This window comes from Homalodisca vitripennis, chromosome X (assembly GCF_021130785.1).
Source record: "Homalodisca vitripennis isolate AUS2020 chromosome X, UT_GWSS_2.1, whole genome shotgun sequence".
Classification (NCBI taxonomy): domain Eukaryota; kingdom Metazoa; phylum Arthropoda; class Insecta; order Hemiptera; family Cicadellidae; genus Homalodisca; species Homalodisca vitripennis.
In genome coordinates, this window is record NC_060215.1 from 143,289,088 (window position 1) to 143,308,821 (window position 19,734).

At 33.8% G+C, this 19,734-nt stretch overlaps 1 protein-coding gene across 2 annotated transcripts in view; it reads left to right on the forward strand.

The window, feature by feature from the left end:
* The window catches only part of LOC124369961 (rabankyrin-5), a 114,833-nt gene that overhangs the window by 13,497 nt on the left and 81,602 nt on the right, over positions 1-19,734 (forward strand). For both annotated transcript variants that reach the window (XM_046828189.1, XM_046828190.1), the window contains exons 5-6: positions 1,935-2,058; positions 4,123-4,272. In XM_046828189.1, coding sequence (XP_046684145.1) covers positions 1,935-2,058; positions 4,123-4,272 — 274 coding nt within the window. The remainder of the gene's footprint in view (positions 1-1,934; positions 2,059-4,122; positions 4,273-19,734) is intronic.

The window sequence follows — 19,734 nt, forward strand, 5'->3', positions numbered from 1 at the left end:
ATTTGAACCCACGTGATAAACTGTGAGGACAGATCCTAGAAGTCAAAATAAGACTTTTGTTATCTCTTTAACATTTTACAAAAATTTCACCCCGACATAAGGGGCTTCCAAAGTTTTTAAAATAATTACTTTTAAAAAATACAAACTACGCCATTCGAACAGATTACAACAATGGAAGTTTCTAGATTTTAAATGGTTTTAAAGTACCTTTAGATCAAATAGCATGTTAAATTTTTGTATATTAACCTTTAGTATGTTAACGTGAATCTCCACAATATCTATACTTGCCAGCTGAGAATCACTGGTACGACTATCCAGTGGAAAAATCAAGCCACAGTTGTGCACAGTCTTTTCTACCCTGAGGTTGCAGTTCCAAGTAGCAGATTAAGTACCTTTAAATCAAATAGCTTGTTAAACTTTTGTATATTAACCTTTAGTATGTTAACGTGAATCTCCACAAAATCTATACTTGCCAGCTGAGAATCACTGGTACGACTATCCAGTGGAAAAATCAAGCCACAGTTGTGCACAGTCTTTTCTACCCTGAGGTTGCAGTTCCAAGTAGCAGATTAAGTACCTTTAAATCAAATAGCTTGTTAAACTTTTGTATATTAACCTTTAGTATGTTAACGTGAATCTCCACAACTTATACATGACCTCCATGTCATTGACGTGGTTTCCGACATAATGTTTTTGAAGTCAGTTAAATGCAATAGCATTTATAACGTTAACTGTTGCACAAATATTGAAATCAGATGTTTTTTTAGTATAAACTGATAAGAAGGCTGTATTTTTTTACCAGAGACAAATATTAAGCTGTGTATCATAAACAAAGGCAGCCAGTGCCTGCTGACTACATTGTTGACAGGACTTCCTCACGCTACCACAATCACTTGCACACCCTCCCCACTGCTTCGGTTGGTTCAGTCATTCTGTCCTTTTTGCGTGACAGTCAATTCTAGATGTACTATTTGTATTTTTTTTATTGTTTTCATTAATTATCTTTGCATTTAATTTTTATGTTTGTTAAATAAGTTTTAAGCCATTCAGTTTATGTATATCACTTTATTTTAATTGTTTATTAGTACTTTGGTTTTCTTGTATATATTTTTTACCATCAATAGATAGATTTATGCGGCTGTATATATAGGAGATACAAAACAAAAACAACAAACAATATAAAACCATCAATCTTGAAATATTTACAAACTTAAAAATAATTAAATAATATAATCTTCAAAACAAACTAAAAGTAAACTTAACAATCAAAAAGAACTTACAAAAAAAACTCAATAGTTGTGGAATAAAATAGAGCATCTAATAGGCAAAAGCCCGATGAAGGATGCACATCAGATTAAACTAACATAATAAAACTAAACTCAAAGAAGGAATGAAACCGCTACATAAATAATATATTAATAAGAAAACCGTACAAAATTTATAAAACAAGTCATGAACGTAAAAATAAAAGGATTAATTGGAATTATAAAAGGTGATAAAAACGAACTAAAATGTACACATTATTAATTATTCCATGCAACAATTTTCAGAAAGCACTCCAACAAAAATAACAACATTTTAAAACTTTTTAAAAAACGAAAACTTAAAAAAAATCTTATGGTATTATTAAAATTTAATGGATTTAACTTTGTAAAATAAGTCAGTTAGTTCTTTATTAACTAATAATTATGTAATGAAATTTCTTTAAAAATGTTAGTGGTGTTTAAAGGATTAGGTTCTTCAATATTTGGAGGATTGAAACTCCAAAAAAGAATCTATTCTTTTAAAACTGTTATAGAAACTCCTTTATGTTCTCTAGAGTAAGACATGGGTTCAGGTCATACGCTGTACAGCTCTGAGGCAATCTGGCTGTCCCTTAACTGGGGCCTCCTATCACTAAAAATCTTACAATAATTTAATTTAATTCTTTTCAGATGCGAGAAGGCTCTAGTGTCCTCGGTGAATGTGAGGAATTGTATTCGCTACTATTCCTCCGCTGATGAAATAAATGCGAATACATTGAAGGAGCATTGTTCATCTTTGATCTCTACATACTGGGTAATTCTTTTTTCAAGTTTGAGAGTGTAATTTAATTACAGTTAGTAAAATCTTTGGTTAATTTTTAAAAATTGTTAATTATTAGTTAGCTGTCAAGCAATTTTTAACTATACAAGAAGACCAGGAATAAGCCTGAATTAATGGTCTGGTAAAAAACAAGAATCTTCCCGTAGAACCCATTTTTAAAATTTTTTGAAATTTTCCCGTCTCCAAGAACTTATGAAATCATATGATAGTTTATGATAGCTTATGATAGTTCATGATAGCACTTATGATAGCTTTTTGAATAAAAAACTGATTAATCTTGAAACATTGTATTTTACGTGGTTCGTAAAATTGTGAATGAAGGTCGACATATGTTTGCTCCATTTGGCACTGGTTGATCCAAGGTTATCTCCACTATTGTAGTGAAGTTTATCTTGGTTAGTTTAACTCATGTGCCACGGCAAGACTCCCTCCTAAAAAAAATTGATGTAACAATGCATTGGAGAATTAAAGTCGGCCGACCGATCATCACGGACCTTGGTCATACGAGCGGTGGTACGCTCTAAGCGGTAAAAACCGGGTTTTTTGCTGGTTTGCTGTTCGATGTTTTTGCACGGGTAGTGCTGTATAGGTTTTTTTTGTTTTTCTGAATTGGATAAATGTATTTTCCAAACATCACAGAAAGGAAAGTTATTAGATATATACAATGCTATGTTACACATCAAAAGAAACAGAGTTCAAAACTAAGGAGTTTAAAATAGATGATAGCAATAAATCATCACCGAATTTCTCGCATATCTCTAGCGACGAAATTTGCTAGACCACCCCTTATGGCATTTCTTGCAAATACAACTGCTGACGATAAACCGTTATTTTTGCACTCAACATAAGGGTTAAATACAGTATTACAGTTGTTTATTTGGTTTGAAAATAGGCTAGAGAATCAGTAATTTTCAACCGGGAGAACCTGGGAATACCCCCAATAAATATTTTCTAACTGCCAAATGAGCTAGGCAAACCATAATAATAATGAAGTTTTAAATATATAAAAAATTGTATGAAGAAAATATTTGTTGTAACAAATATACTTTTGATTAACATTTTTACAAAATAAAATAAATGTATACAAAATCACAGTAGGAAAGTTCCACTAGAATAATAATTTATAAAAAATCTATAATTTTTTTAGTGGTTAACATTAGAAATATATTAAGTTTTCACTATTGCACAAATAAATTTGCAAAAAGGCTGAGGAAAAATGTAGCTTTGTGCCAGTTTTTACAATGTCACATTTACTGGAAAGCCAGCTGTAATTATAAATGTAAAGGTGTTATTTTTCTAAAATTTGGTCTCAATTTTTACAAATGAGTTCAGTGTTTCACAAAACATCTATATGAAATAAAGCATTGCATAAATGATAATAATATACCATTAAAAAAATGTACATTCTTATTTATCCGACTTAAACAGGTGGCCCTCACTATACTTGGGAAATACAATTAAATAATTGCTTAATCTATCTCTGGTTTTATACAAAATGAACTTTTATTATGTCTAGAGTTACTAATCTATATTTAGAATCTTCGTTTGTAATAATATATAGCAATAAAATCACATGATATTCACCTATTGAAAATTGACAAATAGTTTGGAAATAACTACAGTAAAATAAGACTGTGTAAAATGTATATTTACAGCATAAATTTAAGGTACTTCAAAAATATATTAAACTTATTTAATTGTATGATAGAAATATCATACAAAAGTCTAAAAGAAGTTAAACTTTCCCCAAAGTCATAACGCAACAAGTAAGTATCTTTCCACTGTGACAGATACAACGGAGAGATGAATTCACGCAAGCCGGATAAGTATGACTGTACTGTAAGAGTAAGAATATACTTATTTCTACAATTACCTAATGTAAAATCATACTGTAGAAACTTCATATTTTTATAGTGAAGAATTTACACTAATATAATGTAAAAATTTGTTGTTTATTTATTTTTTATATAAAACAAAAAACTTTCATATTTTTGTAACCAACAAGAAATGATGACATTTGTTTATGGTTTATTTTAGGATGATTTCACCAGTGAGGATTTTATTCATATGTCAGCTCCACTACTCTTTCACATGTTTAAGAGTAAAACAAAGTTCCCTCTGCACTCAGCCATACGGTTAAAAAGAGAGGATGTTGTCTTCTTATATCTTGTCGATAACCCTGATGAGGTCAGTGGAATATATATTTATAAGCATGTTTTTATTATTAGTCTGTATGCGCACTTGAAGATTCCTGTATGTTTTGGTTAGTTACAACTTTAAATTTTGATTTGACATCAGTAATCTTGCTCAGCATTTATTTGCAATCGTCAAGACAGTACTCGAGTCAAAGTACTGAAAATTTATCTAGAATAAAGACAGACAATGTGAAATGAAATGAAAAATGTTTTTATTAGAGGCGAAGTAAAGTTCTTTCTACCACTGAACAATGTACTTGTACAATGTGTAGAGTACCGTGCAAAGTATACGTGTGTAGTATGTGTGGTATGATATGAGGTAGCAAATTTACATGAGAAGTTAACATTACTGCATTGATGTTTTTTAAGTTCCATTCTCCAAATGGTAATCTTGAAATATTTCTAAATATGTGACTTATATTATATATAGATATATACATATCTCGAATTATATGTTTTATTTACGAAATGAACTCAATAATGACCAGAGTTAGCGTTTTGTTTGGATGGGTTGCTCGCCTACACAGACTATGCTACGGATTTGTTTGCCTTCACTGACCTGAAGCAGCTTTTGAGCTCTCCAGTGAATGGATACTACTACTGATCAGCAGCCTCTGGGGTTATTAGACCACTTTTTAACCCATCGGCATACCTATTTTCAACATCTGTAGACCCCTAAATCGCCTATTAACCTCAGTCTTTTTGTATTATCTTTATATATATATATATATATATATATATATATATATATATATATAAATCTTCAATAAGAAATCTTCACTTGTTCAATTTAAACAATGTCTATATTTCGGCTTAAGCCGTCTTCAGGTAATTAAAATTAGAAATAGGGCTATAAGAACAAAATAAACATAAAACATCAACACAGAAGATGAAAATTAAGAATGAATTATGTAGTTTGGTAAACATATGATTTGATTTTATAAATTCACTTTGTTGACCAAGTCACCTTATATTTAATCCATGTGGAAATTTTGATTTAGTGACAAGCTGATGGGCTTGTTCCATGGTTCTGAGACTGTTTGTATTTAAATTTTCGGATATTTTTCTAATTGGTTTCACTGAATATGTTTCTTCAAAATTTAAATTATGTTTTAAACCATGTGCCACCACAGGTTGCTCTGTCTTTTTGTATGTTTATATGAATACCTGTGACCTGTCATCCTTGTTCTAAGTGAATTTATTGTTGAGCCAATTATAATCTTTAGGGCATAACTTGCACTGAATTTGATATATATATCTTTATATATATATTTCTTGTGTGCATGTGTATGGGGCTGAACTCCTCCTAAACGGGTGGACCGATTTTAATGAAACTTTTTGTGTGTCTTCAGGTGGATCCGAGAATGGTTTAGATTCACAATTTGGTCCGATTTAAATTGTTTATATAATAAATTTTTTATGTATAAATAAATTGTTGTTGATCTTAGAATATTTTACATTGGATCCGCCAGACTGCGCTACAACACGTAATACAAAGTGAACTGTTACTTACAGCACTGCTGTTAACACTTTCAGCTTAAGTTCAACAAAGAGGCAGAAAAAATTGCTTACATTTAAATTGTAAAAAATATTACGTTATTATGAAGTGCTTGATCAGTAGTGTAATGCAGATTGCAAAGATGAAGTTTCACCAATTGTTCTATGTAAACACTACAATATTACTACACAGCCATAATGTTTTTCTATTTTAATTCCAGGTTTTCCCGACAGTTTGTGCTGCTATCAAATTTGTGTGTGGTTTTGTAACATTGTGTAATTATTGTGTGAGTGCTAATTGTAATAATACATTAATAGAGATTGAAGATGTTTGAAGTGCATAAAAAAATTTAGTTATTTATTGAAGTTATTGAATTCATTTTGCAAATTTATTGAAGTGAGTATATTGGTCGCATAACCTCAAATAACCTAAGTAGCATACAAATCAAAAGGTTGTGTTTCTATGTGTGAATAACTATTGTTAACAGTTTAGATATTCAAGTTTTAAACTAATTGAATTTAAAATAATTTGCTGTAATTTACATTTTTAATCTGCAGTCAAAATTGGTCACATAAGTTCAAATTAAGTAGCATACAAATCACACGTGTGAATAACTATTGTTAATAGTGTAGGAATTGGTTTTAAATTAAATTCTGTTGGCCAGTTCTGATACTATACTGTAATTTTTAAATAACTAATTTTATAACAGGTATATTTTTTTCAATTTACAACTTAATTTATCGTAATGCCATTGAATGTACAATATTTTTTGTTAATCCTTCCAAGGAGTATACACAAACAAATTAGATGGTTTTCCGATAGAGCTGAAGTATAATAATTGGCCTCCATCACAATCGTATTATTGATATTTCTGAATAGCCTATCTAAACTACTATCCGAATTAGATTATAGTTATTTAAAGGCTGAAGTATAATAAGCGGCCACCATCACAATCGAATTATTGATATTTCTGATTAGCCTATCTAAACTACCGAATTTCATTATAGTTATTTAAAATTACAGTATAGTATCGGAACTGGCCAACAGAATTTAATTTAAAACCAATTCCTACACTAATTACAATAGTTATTCACACATGTGATTTGTATGCTACTTAATTTGAACTTATGTGACCAATTTTGACTGCACATTAAAAATGTAAATTACAACAAATTATTTAAAAACAACTTGATTATCCAAACTGTTAACAATAGTTATTCACACATAGAAACACAACCTTTTGATTTGTATGCTACTTAGGTTATTTGAGGTTATGCGACCAATATACTCACTTCAATAAATTTGCAAAATGTGTTCAATAACTGCAATAAATAACTATAGTTTTTTATATACTTCAAACATCTTAAATCTCTATTAATGTAATATTACAATTTACATTCACACAATAATTACACGATGTTACAAAACAACACACAAATTTTTGATAGCAGCACAAACTGTCGGGAAAACCTGGAATTAAAATAGAAAAACATTTGAAACTGCGATTGTAGCGCATTCTGCTGGATCCTATGTAAAACATTCCAAGATGGTCCACCCATTTAGGAGGAGTTCAGCTCCATACACACGCACACAAGAAATATATATATATATATATATATTATATAAAGATAATGAAATTCGGTAGTTCAGATAGGCTAATCAGTAATATCAATAATTCGATTGTGATGGTGGCCGCTTATTATACTTCAGCCTTTAAATAACTATAATCTAATTTGGATCGTCATTTTAGTAATTTAGATAGGCTATTCAGAAATATCAATAATTCGATTGTGATGGAGGCTTCTTATTATACTTCAGCCCTATCGGAAAACCATCTAATTTGTTTGTGTATACTCTTGAAGGATTAACAATAAAATATTGTACATTCAATGGCATTACGATAAATTAAGTTGTAAAGTGAAAAAATATACCTGTTATAAAATAGTTTGTTTTAACTTTTTTACCTTCAGATTCAAAAAGTTTAAGTTTTCATTTAAAACATCCACTACATTTCACACTTCACTCATGTTATACTCACACACTATCGGTTGGTCGAAGTGTGATTAAATGTACATGTAATGAAGTTAGATATTGTAATAACTTTTTAATAGACATTTTTATCAAAACAGCCCAGATTGTTACAGATTAATCAAAGTTTAAAATTTTCGAATTAAAGACGTGTGTACAGGACAACGTCTGTCGGGTCTGCTAGTATATATATATTTCTTATGTGCATGTGTATATCACTGAACTCCTCCTAAACCACTGGATCGATTTTGACGAAATTTAGTGTGTGTGTTGAAGGGGATTTGAGAATGGTTTAGATTTAGAACTCAGTCCAATTTAAATTGTTTATTTAATTAATGTTTTATTTATAAATTGTTGTTGATTTTGGAATGTTTTACCTTCGATTCAGCAGACTGTGATGCAACACGTAATACAAAGTGAACTGATACTTAACAGCTGTTAATACTTTCAGCTGAAGTTCATCAAAGAGGTAGAAACATTTGTTTACATTTAAAATTTAGAAAATTATTATTGTAAAGTGCTTGATCAGTAGTGTAATGCAGATTGCATAGAAGAAGTTATTGACTAATTTTAAATTTAAATTGTACCAATGATCAAAAAATTATCTAATGCAATGAAAATACTATTAAACACTGTTATAAAAACCACCTCATTGTACAAAGCCGTGAATGTTTGCACATAAGGTAATCGAATTTAGTTAGATCAAAGGTAAATGAAAAGAGCCGAAAGAAGACGCTTTATGATCGAAAATGGTTTTCGTTGATACATTTTCTTGATTGGAGCACAAGGCAAACTCCACAATAACACTGGAAATATCTAAAATTAATTTTAACAGACCGAATTTGATTCTTTATAACCAAATTAGTTTATCAAGATTCATCCATATAAATTAATTGTACTGAATAACTTATCAACACCTAGCAAGAACTATGAAAGATGGAGGTAGGAAATATGGTACCTACCTTCATAATGCGCCCAAGAGGCTCAAGAAGGAATGACTATCAATTATCTTAGGAGTGTTTATAATGTGATAGGAAAAGAATACGTGAATATAGTGTACTGTTTTTTTTTTTTTTTTCATGAAACTGGATTATTTATGAAACTTTGCCAGAGTATTTTGTTTATATGTCTTGTCTACTGGTTACTATATCAAAAATCATCATATAAATACGCTTTTACATCTAGATCTGTCCAAAGATTGTTCAAATTAGGTATGTTGACACCTACATTTTCACATAGAATAGAAAATTGTGAGGCACATCTAACCACTGCAATATATTTTCAAGAGATGATCCTATTTTCCTCTAACAACTAGTTTAATAATATCTGATGTATGATGACATAACAATAGGGCTACCTGGTTGACCAATAGACAGTGTTTGGTTCTTTACAGGCAAAGTCAACAAGAATTCATTATCACATTGTTGTTTCTTAGTTGTTCTAGTGTTACACCTCCTTCAAAGTCCAGTTCACCACTAGATAGCTGTTTTATTGTTTTGTTTATAGTAATGCAGCTCTAAGGTTTGCCAACTTACGGTGTAAAATGAAATACTAACCTTTGTAGAGTATTGGAAAATCAATAATGACACTGGAGAATGCTGCATTCTTTGAGAATTAGAACTTCAAGCAATGTCATAAGACGGAAGGTTTCCACAAAGGATTTCTGATGCGTATTTACAGTGTGATGGAAATGTTCTGTTCAGTATACCAATGGGTTTGTGGCGGTCAGCCTGGAATTTAAAAATGCCCGCCACAGCAAACTTGTACTTCTGATGAATATGGTACGTTGACGATCCGGTTACCCAAAACAGCTGATAAGCGTTCCTCTCCCCGTGCCGTTCCTGCAGAGTGCAAGCAGTACTTGCAGAATTGAGTCAAAGTCAAAATCATCTTTATTTAAATAAACTTTAAGTTTAGTAATTGTGTCAACAAATAAAGGTTTAGGTCTAGTTGTCTTGTTGGTCTTAGGTCCTCCTTCCGTAGAATTCGTTTAGTGAGTAAAATGTTCGATCCAGTAGCCAGTTCTTGAGGGTTTGTCTGAAGTGTTTCCTGTCCGTCATTTTCAAGTCTTCAGGAAGTGCGTTCCACATCTTGGCACCAGTATAGCTTGGACTCTTTTCAGTTGCTGTGAGCCTATGGCGAGGCAGGCAGTAATCAGATACATATCTTGTGTTATATTGGTCCATTTGTGCATAGGTCCTTGCTGCCTCTGGTGCTTTGATGTGAACATGCATCACAGCTTCTAGGAATCCCAGCATGTTTCCCTGTATTGAAGACTTCCCAGAATTTTTATAGCTCGTTTTTGCAGCACCAGTAACCTTTGTATGTTTCCTGCTGTGGTGCCTCCCCATACGATGATTCCATATCGGAGGTGTGTCTCAAGCAGCGCATAGTAGGCTGTAACTTTTGCTGTAATTAAGTCACCTATGCTTTTCACTCGCCGTATTACATACAGTGCTGTGCTGATTTGTTTGCACACAGAATCAATGTGTGGAGTCCATGAGAGGTCATCGTCTATGGTTATACCTAAGTATTTAGTGGAAGTGACTTCTTCTAATTCAGTCAGCCTCCCTGTATCCTCTTTGTATTTTCCTAGTACTAACTGTTTTGTTTTTCTTTCATTGACAACCAATTCATTTCTATGGCAATATTGAATGGCCATGTGGAGTGCTATAAATGCGTTTACTTCGAGTTACAGTTTGCCCAAAAAGGCAAACAATTGGGTCACTAAAGGAATTCTGGTTTCGAAAGAAAGACTGAAGTTTTATCCGTAATAAACAGAAGTACTGAAAATGGAAATTTCAAAATTTACTTCCGAAATTATTAAAAGACCTACAGAGAAGTGATCCAAGCGGCGAAAGCATATGATGTCTCTAAGAAAATCCTCTCTTCAAAAAATGTTTCTAAAACAGTATGGGACATCATCAACAATAAAACCCAAATGTCAAAACAAATCAAACTCAACGTTGGGGATAGCTGGTGCAGGACGGGGTGGAGGTTGCCCATGAGTTCAAAAAATGTTTCTAAAACAGTATGGGACATCATCAACAATAAAACCCAAATGTCAAAACAAATCAAACTCAACGTTGGGGATAGCTGGTGCAGGACGGGGTGGAGGTTGCCCATGAGTTAACAGATTTTTCGCGTCTGTTGCTTGTGGGCGAGGTCCCCTTCCGTCTGAACCAAAAGCTGTCCCCTCGCAGAGACAGAGTCCAGCAGCATCTATGGTGTTGGCTCCTGTCCTTAAGGAAGAGCTCGACCGAATTATCCAGCAGCTACCAGCCAAAAAATCAAATGATCTAAATTTGATGTCTATGTGGCTCATAAAGAAATGCTCCAAGCATATTATGAGCCTTTTAACAGAATTAGTAAATTTATCCTTAAAAACAGGAGTTTTCCCCTTCCTCCTAAAAATCGCAAAAGTCAATCCGATTTTTAAAAAAAGACGATTCAGTGTCAATTAACAATTATCGGCCTGTCTCAATTTTGCCTGTTATCAGCAAAATCTTTGAAAAACTGTTTTTAATAAGAATGCTTCAGTTTTTAAATAAACACAACCAGCTTTCAAAGGATCAATTTGGTTTTAGAAAGGGAAAGTCGACAATAGAAGCAGTCTTGAGTCTGGTCGACATGGTTGTGGAGGGGATAGAAGGTCGAAATTCCACAACTGGTGTGTTTCTTGACCTAACTAAAGCATTCGATTGCGTAGACCACAGCAAACTGCTTGACAAATTGGAATCCCATGGCATTAGAGGCGTGTCCCTATCGTGGCTTAGTTCATTTATCAAGCCAAGTTGTTCAGATTGCAAACCAAGTTTCAAAGCCAATCAAAATGAGTTTTGGGGTCCCTCAAGGCTCCATTCTCAGCCCGATCCCTTTCTTAGTCTATGTCAATGACATAGGATCATCACTTCTGCATGGAAAACTCGTGCAGTATGCTGATTACACAACTTTCTGCTTCAGTGGAAAGTCAAAGATGGCTGTGGAACAACAGGCTTTTGTTGACCTCAACAACTGTGTCCAGTACTTTCAAAGCCTCAATCTGACAACTAATTCTTCTAAATCAAACTTTTTAAATTTTTCATTACGCTCTGTAGAATCAGAAAACGGCCCAGGCATCATGCTAGCAGATTCCATACTAGAAGAAGTCTATGCCTTGAAGTTCCTAGGTATACACCTAGATCGAGACATGGAATACATACATTGATTCGGTTTGCGCAAAATTGTCTTCAGGCATCTATGTTTTGAGGTCCCTACCCAAATACTACCCTAATCAAGTACCGATGACGCGTATTATGGCTTGATTTATCCACATCTTTCCTACGGATTGATTTTGTGGGGGACGTGTGCAAACAATACATTTTTAAGAGCGTTTAAATTGCAAAAAAAGCAATTCGAATAATTGCACAAATAAATTTTAGAGAATCCTGCAAACAAGTTTTTAAACAATTGCAACTGTTGACTCTGCCGAGTCTCTACATTTTGCAAACAATTCTGTTCTGTACGTCAAGATGTGCCCTGATAAGGGGCCGAGACATACATGAGTATGAGACCAGAGACAGAGACAGCTACCGAACTGAAAGACACAAAACGGTTGCTTATGAGCACCTGGCTTCACAGGCTGGTGTTCATTTAATCAACAGATTGCCAGATTCCATCAAAAGTGCCCCAACACCCCAAGCGTTAAAAATTTGCCTCAAACGCTTTTTAGCGTCAAAGGCATTTTATAATGTTGGCGAATTTATGGCACGCAACTGGGAGATCGATAATTTACAAGACTGACGCCGACATTGGGAGTGGATAGAATTGACATATGAATGAGACTGAAAGAATGCAAAAACTGTATTATGAGTGATATTGTAGTATAGATGACAAAATCTTTTTATTCGAATTTCTAGACGTTTGCTATGCATGTTACCATGTTTTCGCAATAAACTATTTGACTTTGACTTTAGTATAATTAAGAAGTATTTTAACAAATGTCTATTGTTATCAGCTGTTGTTGTTATTACTGGGTTTGTAAAACAGCTGTTATATAACACATACCCTATGAGTGGTAAAGTGGCAACTGAGGAGTGGTTGGTAAGGAATGTGGAGGGGGAAGTGAGTCCACGCTTCTTCTCCCTCTCCACATCTCTCTCTCACTCCCCTCCCTCCCGCACTGTTCACTTAACAGGTCGCTTTCAAAAATAAGTCGAGTTTAAAAATAGTAAAATTCATTGTATTACTCACCTCAATCAATTAGGCTGGAATGGAAGAAATGTTATAATACTCACAAATGCCTAAATAATTGCAAAGTAAATCTTATTATATTTCAGGATTAAATGGTTCCAGGATAAAAGAAAAGTACTAAAAATTAATGTTAGTACATCCCCAAATTATGTTTCCTTTATAAATATTATTAGATCGTCAAAATACAGACAACATAAACTTGTCTACAGACAGTGTAAATTCCTCATGCATGCAAAGAATGTATTTTGTGATGAATATGATTGACAAATTTTGATTAATTTTTTTTAACATTAAATTTTGATTAAAATACCAAAAACAACAGAAGACTGATTTACATGTAATTTCTTACTGTAAGTAAAGTCTTACTGTACTAGATGGATAAATTACATGTCATGAAATATTACAATATTGTTTTCCGAGTTTTCTGCAGTGCAGTTTGTTTTGCAGTACTCAGAGAAATTGAACAAGTGAAATTTCCAGAAAGATAATGTTCACCAATGCAAAGTCACTTGCACTAGAGAAGACCGTGCCAATATAATATTACATCTTCTCCAGAGATTGGTGATTCAGATATGCAAACAGTTTCTATTTCTTGTAGATCTGTATTTTATATATTTATCTCTCTTTTAATGTCCTGAGAGAAGGGGTTTGCCTAGAAAAACTTGATTTGGCTAGTTATACTAGAAATGTCTCGCTTGGAATGGATTTGTGGTAATGCATGCATAAAAGAAAGCTTGCTTCAGTTATGCAGTGTCATTAATTAAAAAAAATCTAAAACCACATGCTAAATCGTACTGCCCCATTAGTTGTGTAATGACCTCCAATACAACATTAGTGTGATTATGAATTGCAACAACAGATGAGTTACAGTTACTGAATGTTTCTATCACCTGACCAATGCAAATTTTTGTTATTGATCTATATTCATGCTAAGTACTTAAATTGTTACACTCAACAGTTATTTAACCCTTATGGCATCAAATGCCTTTTAGTGTTTTGTTGCTGAAAGAGGTTTTTTTTACATGAATTGCTTTATACAATACAACTATTGTTAGTTCATTATTCCATGAAATGGGTTTAAAATATGTATAGTAATAAAATATACAAAATATGTATTTTTTTGTAGTTTAAAACTGAAAATATGAATGGATTAATTGATCAACACATTCTTCCATAGTGGAATGCACACTATTGGGAAAAACATGGGAGTCACGGGAAAAACATATTGAATATATACTAAATTCTTTAAAGCATCAAATTAGGAAATGTTAGGAATATATATATATATATATATATATATATATATATATATATATATATATATAAGGAATAAATGTTACGCAGACCTATTACGGACTTTATATTTTGCTCTTATACATTCTAGGTTGCAATATGGTATTCACTGCTGGGGAGGAGCTTTTAAAAATTCAATAAGAAAACTTAAAGCAACCCTAAACCATTTTTTGCGTATAATTTTATATAAAAACAAGAGAGAATCATCTTTTCCTCTTTATCAAAGGCTGAATATTTTACCACTCCTACATTTATTTATTTATAAAGTATTACAAATTTTTTCAAAAGAAGCGGAAACAATAGAACAAAACATTTATATAAGCATACGTACATGACGCGGAACGTAAAAAAACAAAGCAGTTTTAAGATCAAAAGTTAAAAAATCTTTTTTTTTTAAATCGTTTGTTTTTTATAGGCCCAAAGTGTTTTAATATGTTACCAATTGATATAAAAAAGTGTAAATCTAATAAAACATTTAAAGCTCACCTGAAAAAATGGCTGATGAACTCTGAGGAAACCAAACAATTAACAGATATAATAGAATAAAACATTTCCTGAATGTATATAATTATGTGAGTGCTGAAAAGGTTGTATATAGAGTATACGGAAAATTTAGGTTTCATGGGTTAAAATAAAATAAATAAACTACGAAAGTAGCAGTATTTGATAAGTGTATAATTGTTCTAGTAATTATGTTTTGGTTGCTTAGTTTTATATTAATAAGTAAGGTTTAAGATTGTCCACAGTAGTTTGTAAGCTAATAAAGTGATATCACTACAGAGGCCGAATGCCAATTATCAGTGTCATAAAAGTAGTGACTGATAATAGTGTATATTGTTTGATTGCCGGCCATCAAAACTGTGTAGGATGGTCGAGTATATTCCTACCATTATATGATGCTTGAAGTGTAATGTTGCAGAAGGAATAAAGATATTTTCATTTCATTCATTATTTTCATTTCATTCCATTTCATTTCATTCATATTGTATGTAGGCATACTAAGGCAGGGCACTGAGACAGCAGAGCGGTTGATGATGAACTGAAGACATTCAATGCGGTGAACCGGAGAAGTCCGCCTCCTCTGTTACTTGTAGACCTGTCTTAAAAAGCAAAGTACAACTGTACTTCAGGCATTTTTCAGAGGAACCGCATTAGAATTTGAGTGGTAATAAGCTCCTTAAGGGCTAAATACTTATCGTCTACTATTAGGAGGGTTAGCAGGTACTACATCTCAGTCATGTCGCCTTGAAAGAAAGGGAGGCTAGCTCTGTACCAGCCTCTTCCAGTTAAAGCGAGCAAGGGAAGGTAATCTCTCCTCATGTTTAGGCCTACAAAAATCACAGTAGGAGTCCCACGAAATCGAAACAGTCATTCTCCTCAATAAACTAGATCTATCAAGTAACCCTTTTATTGCAATATGTTGACATTCACAATTATTGATGTGTCGCTCCTGGACATCATGTGGTTCCTCTTGTATTTTGCTGTATCCAATCTTAGTTCATCTGGAAGATAGTAACCAGCCAGAACCTCTTCTGAGATTGCTGACATTTTATGAACACCACAAATCATTGGATAGCCATCCCATCCGTTCTATGCCAACATTGATTATTGGTTCTATAAACCTTACATTCAGTTATGAATACTCTAACAAACAAAATTGGCACTGTCATTAATTCCAGATTCAACAAATGCCATGCGTATTAACTCTTTTAACAGGTTCACGCCAACAGCTTATTTCCTGGTTTTTTATTTGCTGTCAAATTTTTCAATAAAAATGGCAAAAAAGCCAAATTGTGTGTTTTTTACGTTAAATGTATGTTTCTCCGTGTACCCCAAGAGGTAACTAAAAAATTAATCTTCTTTAAAAACTAAGCAATTGTGCGTCCGACGAAGTACATGATAGTCTCAGGTATTTATTTAAGCACGGGATCACATTTAACAAACCACCAAAGACAGGCAAGCAATAAAGACATTCATAGAGACGTGTACGACATCAGGTGCACAATGTGCTTTACACATTCCCGGTATGTACCTGATCGGGTACTCAACGGCAGTTGTGAAAGTTCGTGTGTACCCGATGGAGTACACATCGTCGTGAACGTATTAAAAGTATGAATAATAAAATTGGAATGACATTGGTTACTGTACCTTGCTTGTAACTGGCATCATATTTGCCAGCAGTATAAATTTTTATGAAACCACATCAAATTAAAAGGCAATTGTTACTATCTACATTTCCGTTCACACCACGTTGTTGTTTTGTTCTCTCCACAGCAATGCCAAAATGTTCTAAGATACTGGGTGCTTCAAAAAAATGTATACACACTTTGAACTTCCATAGAAAATTTATTTACCGTTCTACAAAGTAAAATTTCAGGAAATTAGAAAGCTTAAAGTCCAATGTAAATGAAACGTAAATAACAAATGTTAATACTGTTCAAATTGGTGACCTGCAGCATCAACACAATTCCGAGTACGAGTCACCACTGATTCTGTACATCGTATCGAAACGTCCAATGAGATTTCTCTACACACAGCTTGAATCTCATTCCAAAGAATGTCTAGGTTACGTGGTTTACATTTGTACACCTCATCTTTTACTGTGCCCCATAAGAAGAAATCCAGTGGTGTAAGGTCTGGAGAGCGTGCTGGAAACTCGATTGGTCCCTGCGTCCTATCCACTGGCCCGGCAAATTTTGATCGTACGTCCCTGTGATAGTGCGGCGGGGCACCATCTTGTTGAAAATAAAAATTATCATTACCTTATAATGCACGAATGGCAGGAAATATGGAATCAGCAAGCATTGTTCTAGTAATTAATACCAGTTACAGTACCTTCAAATCGAAAAGGTCCAATGAGTCCCCTTGAAGAGAAACCGCACCACACATTTACACCAGGCAAATTTACAGCTTTTTCAATTGTAATGTGAGGATTGTCTTCAGCCCAGTAAACACAATTGTGCCTATTGACAGTTCCATTAAGTTTGAATTGGGCTTCATCCGACCAAATGATGCTACCCATAAATTCTGGTTCACGTATCACCATCTCCTGAACCCATTCACAAAATTGCAACCTTCGATCTGGATCGTCGTCACTTAGCTGTTGCACCAGCCTTGGAATGTAAACATGATACTTGCCTCTCTTCAGAATGCGTAGCACGCTGCTAGCACTTACATCACTTTCACGTGCCCCTTGCCTTGAAGATTTGTTAGGAGAGCGTTGAAACAATAGACAATATTCTTTATTCATAAACGTTGAGTTTAGAATTTTTGTCAATACAATAAAGGACATACAGAACATAAAATTTAAAATATCAGTTCATGATGCAATTGATTTCCAGTTTATGAACTCTTGAATAGTGTAGAAGGGTTGCTGGAGAAACCAACTTTTGAGTGAGTTCTTCAGGTGTTTGACTGGTGTTTTCTTCAGTGAGTCTGGTGAAACAGTTCCAAGACTGCCGTTGAAGACTCATCACTTGTAGCTGTTCGAGGTCGACCTGAATGACCTTTATGCACATCACACACTGTTCCATGAACTTCGAATTTGTCTCGTATGTGTGTAATTGTTAATCTTGAAGGTGGTTCTGTATCATAATCCCTTCTCCACTGTCTTTGAACTTCATTTACATTCTCAAACTTCCAGTACCACTTAATAACCTGCTTACGTTCTTCAAAACTCAAACGTACGTCCGCCATGTTGATATTACAAATTCCAACTAACAATATAACATAAAGGGACGATTATGCTGCCACCTGGCGAAGAAATATAACATTAGCCTTGTAGAGCGGGAAAACTACAATAGTTTAAAGTGCGTATACATTTTTTTGAAGCGCCCGGTAGTAATTGTGTCAGAAATGTTTTGATGCGGTGCAGAAAACTTGGAGAAGGTAGTCATGGACAGTCATGACACTGACTGTGTAATCTAAGAAGCAAACATGGACAATACGTAAACTATTGTTAAGTACTTTAAGCTATATTTTTGAGCTGCTTGTTAGTGTTGAGGTCAAATAATAAAAATATAAAAAATAAGACAGTTTATTAGGTAATCAAAAGTTATATCTATATAATATATCACAAATGAGGTAGAAGCGCAATGTGCTTCAAACAAGATGACTTGTAACTTACTGCTAATAAGTAGTTGAACTTAACCGCTAGTGAGCACTGTGATATGTACAAAGCCACTTATGTGCTGTGAATACGTGTAATTACTATAAATTGCACAAGTACGCGTAGATTTATAACATATTTAAGACTGGAACAATTACTTTGGTCGGTTCTGAACTGTCCCCAGACTACCAAAGCAGTCATTATATATGGCGTAGATATGTTAAAATACAACAAGCGAGTCTTAATTTTGGAATTAAAAATTACATAACATTTTATTGAAAGCTCGTATTTGCAATTTGAAGCATTTATACACTAACAATTAGAAACTTTGATTAATACACTTACAAATCAAACTGAAATAATATCAATTAAAATAAATACGAAACAAAGTGATGCATCAGAAAGTATGTTTATGAAACAGTTTTAATTATAATGTATAGATTAGTGTCAGCAATAAGACAATAAATCAATCGTACTGAGTAAATCAACTGGCCATAACAATAAATAATCAGTCCTGTTTCAGGGAACTACCATTTACTAACTGCTGACGAAAAATTCAAACTGTTTTGAAAATCTAATGTGGAAATTGTCTCATCTTCATTTGTGGGGCAGAGGTAGTACCAACTGTACCATTAGAGGTGGTACCACCCCTACATGTGTTTGTGTATACACCACTATGTGTAGTTGAGGAAGGAATGTTATACCACCTTTACCTATAAATGTAGAGGAGAGGTGGTGCTACCCCTACCTCCTAGTGGTGGAAGAGATAAGGTACCACCCCGACCTTGTAGTTGTGTGAGGAATGTGACACCATCCTTACCTTATAAATGAATGGTGGTACCACCTCTATCTCTTTTGGTAGAAGATATGTGGAGGAGAGATGGTACCACTCGTAACTGTAGCTATAGAAGGAAAGTGCTCCCTTCCTGAATACGTTGAGGGAAAGTGGTACCATCCCTTCCTGAAGACGTTGAGGGAAAAAGGTACAGTCCTTTCCTGAAGACGTTGAGGGAAAAGGTACAGTCCCTCCTGAAGACATAGAGGGAAAGTGGTACCATCCCTTCCTGAAGACGTTGAGGGAAAAAGGTACAGTCCTTTCCTGAAGACTTTGAGGGAAAGTGGTACTGTCCCCTCCTGAAGACATAGAGAGAAAGTGGTACCATCTCTTCCTGATGACGTTGAGGGAAAGTGGTACCTCCCCTACCTATACATGATGATGCTGACAATGACCGAGAGCGCGGCTGCCATATAGTTTACAGCTGTGCTGCCTGCCGCGTTGCAGAGATTGGTGGTGC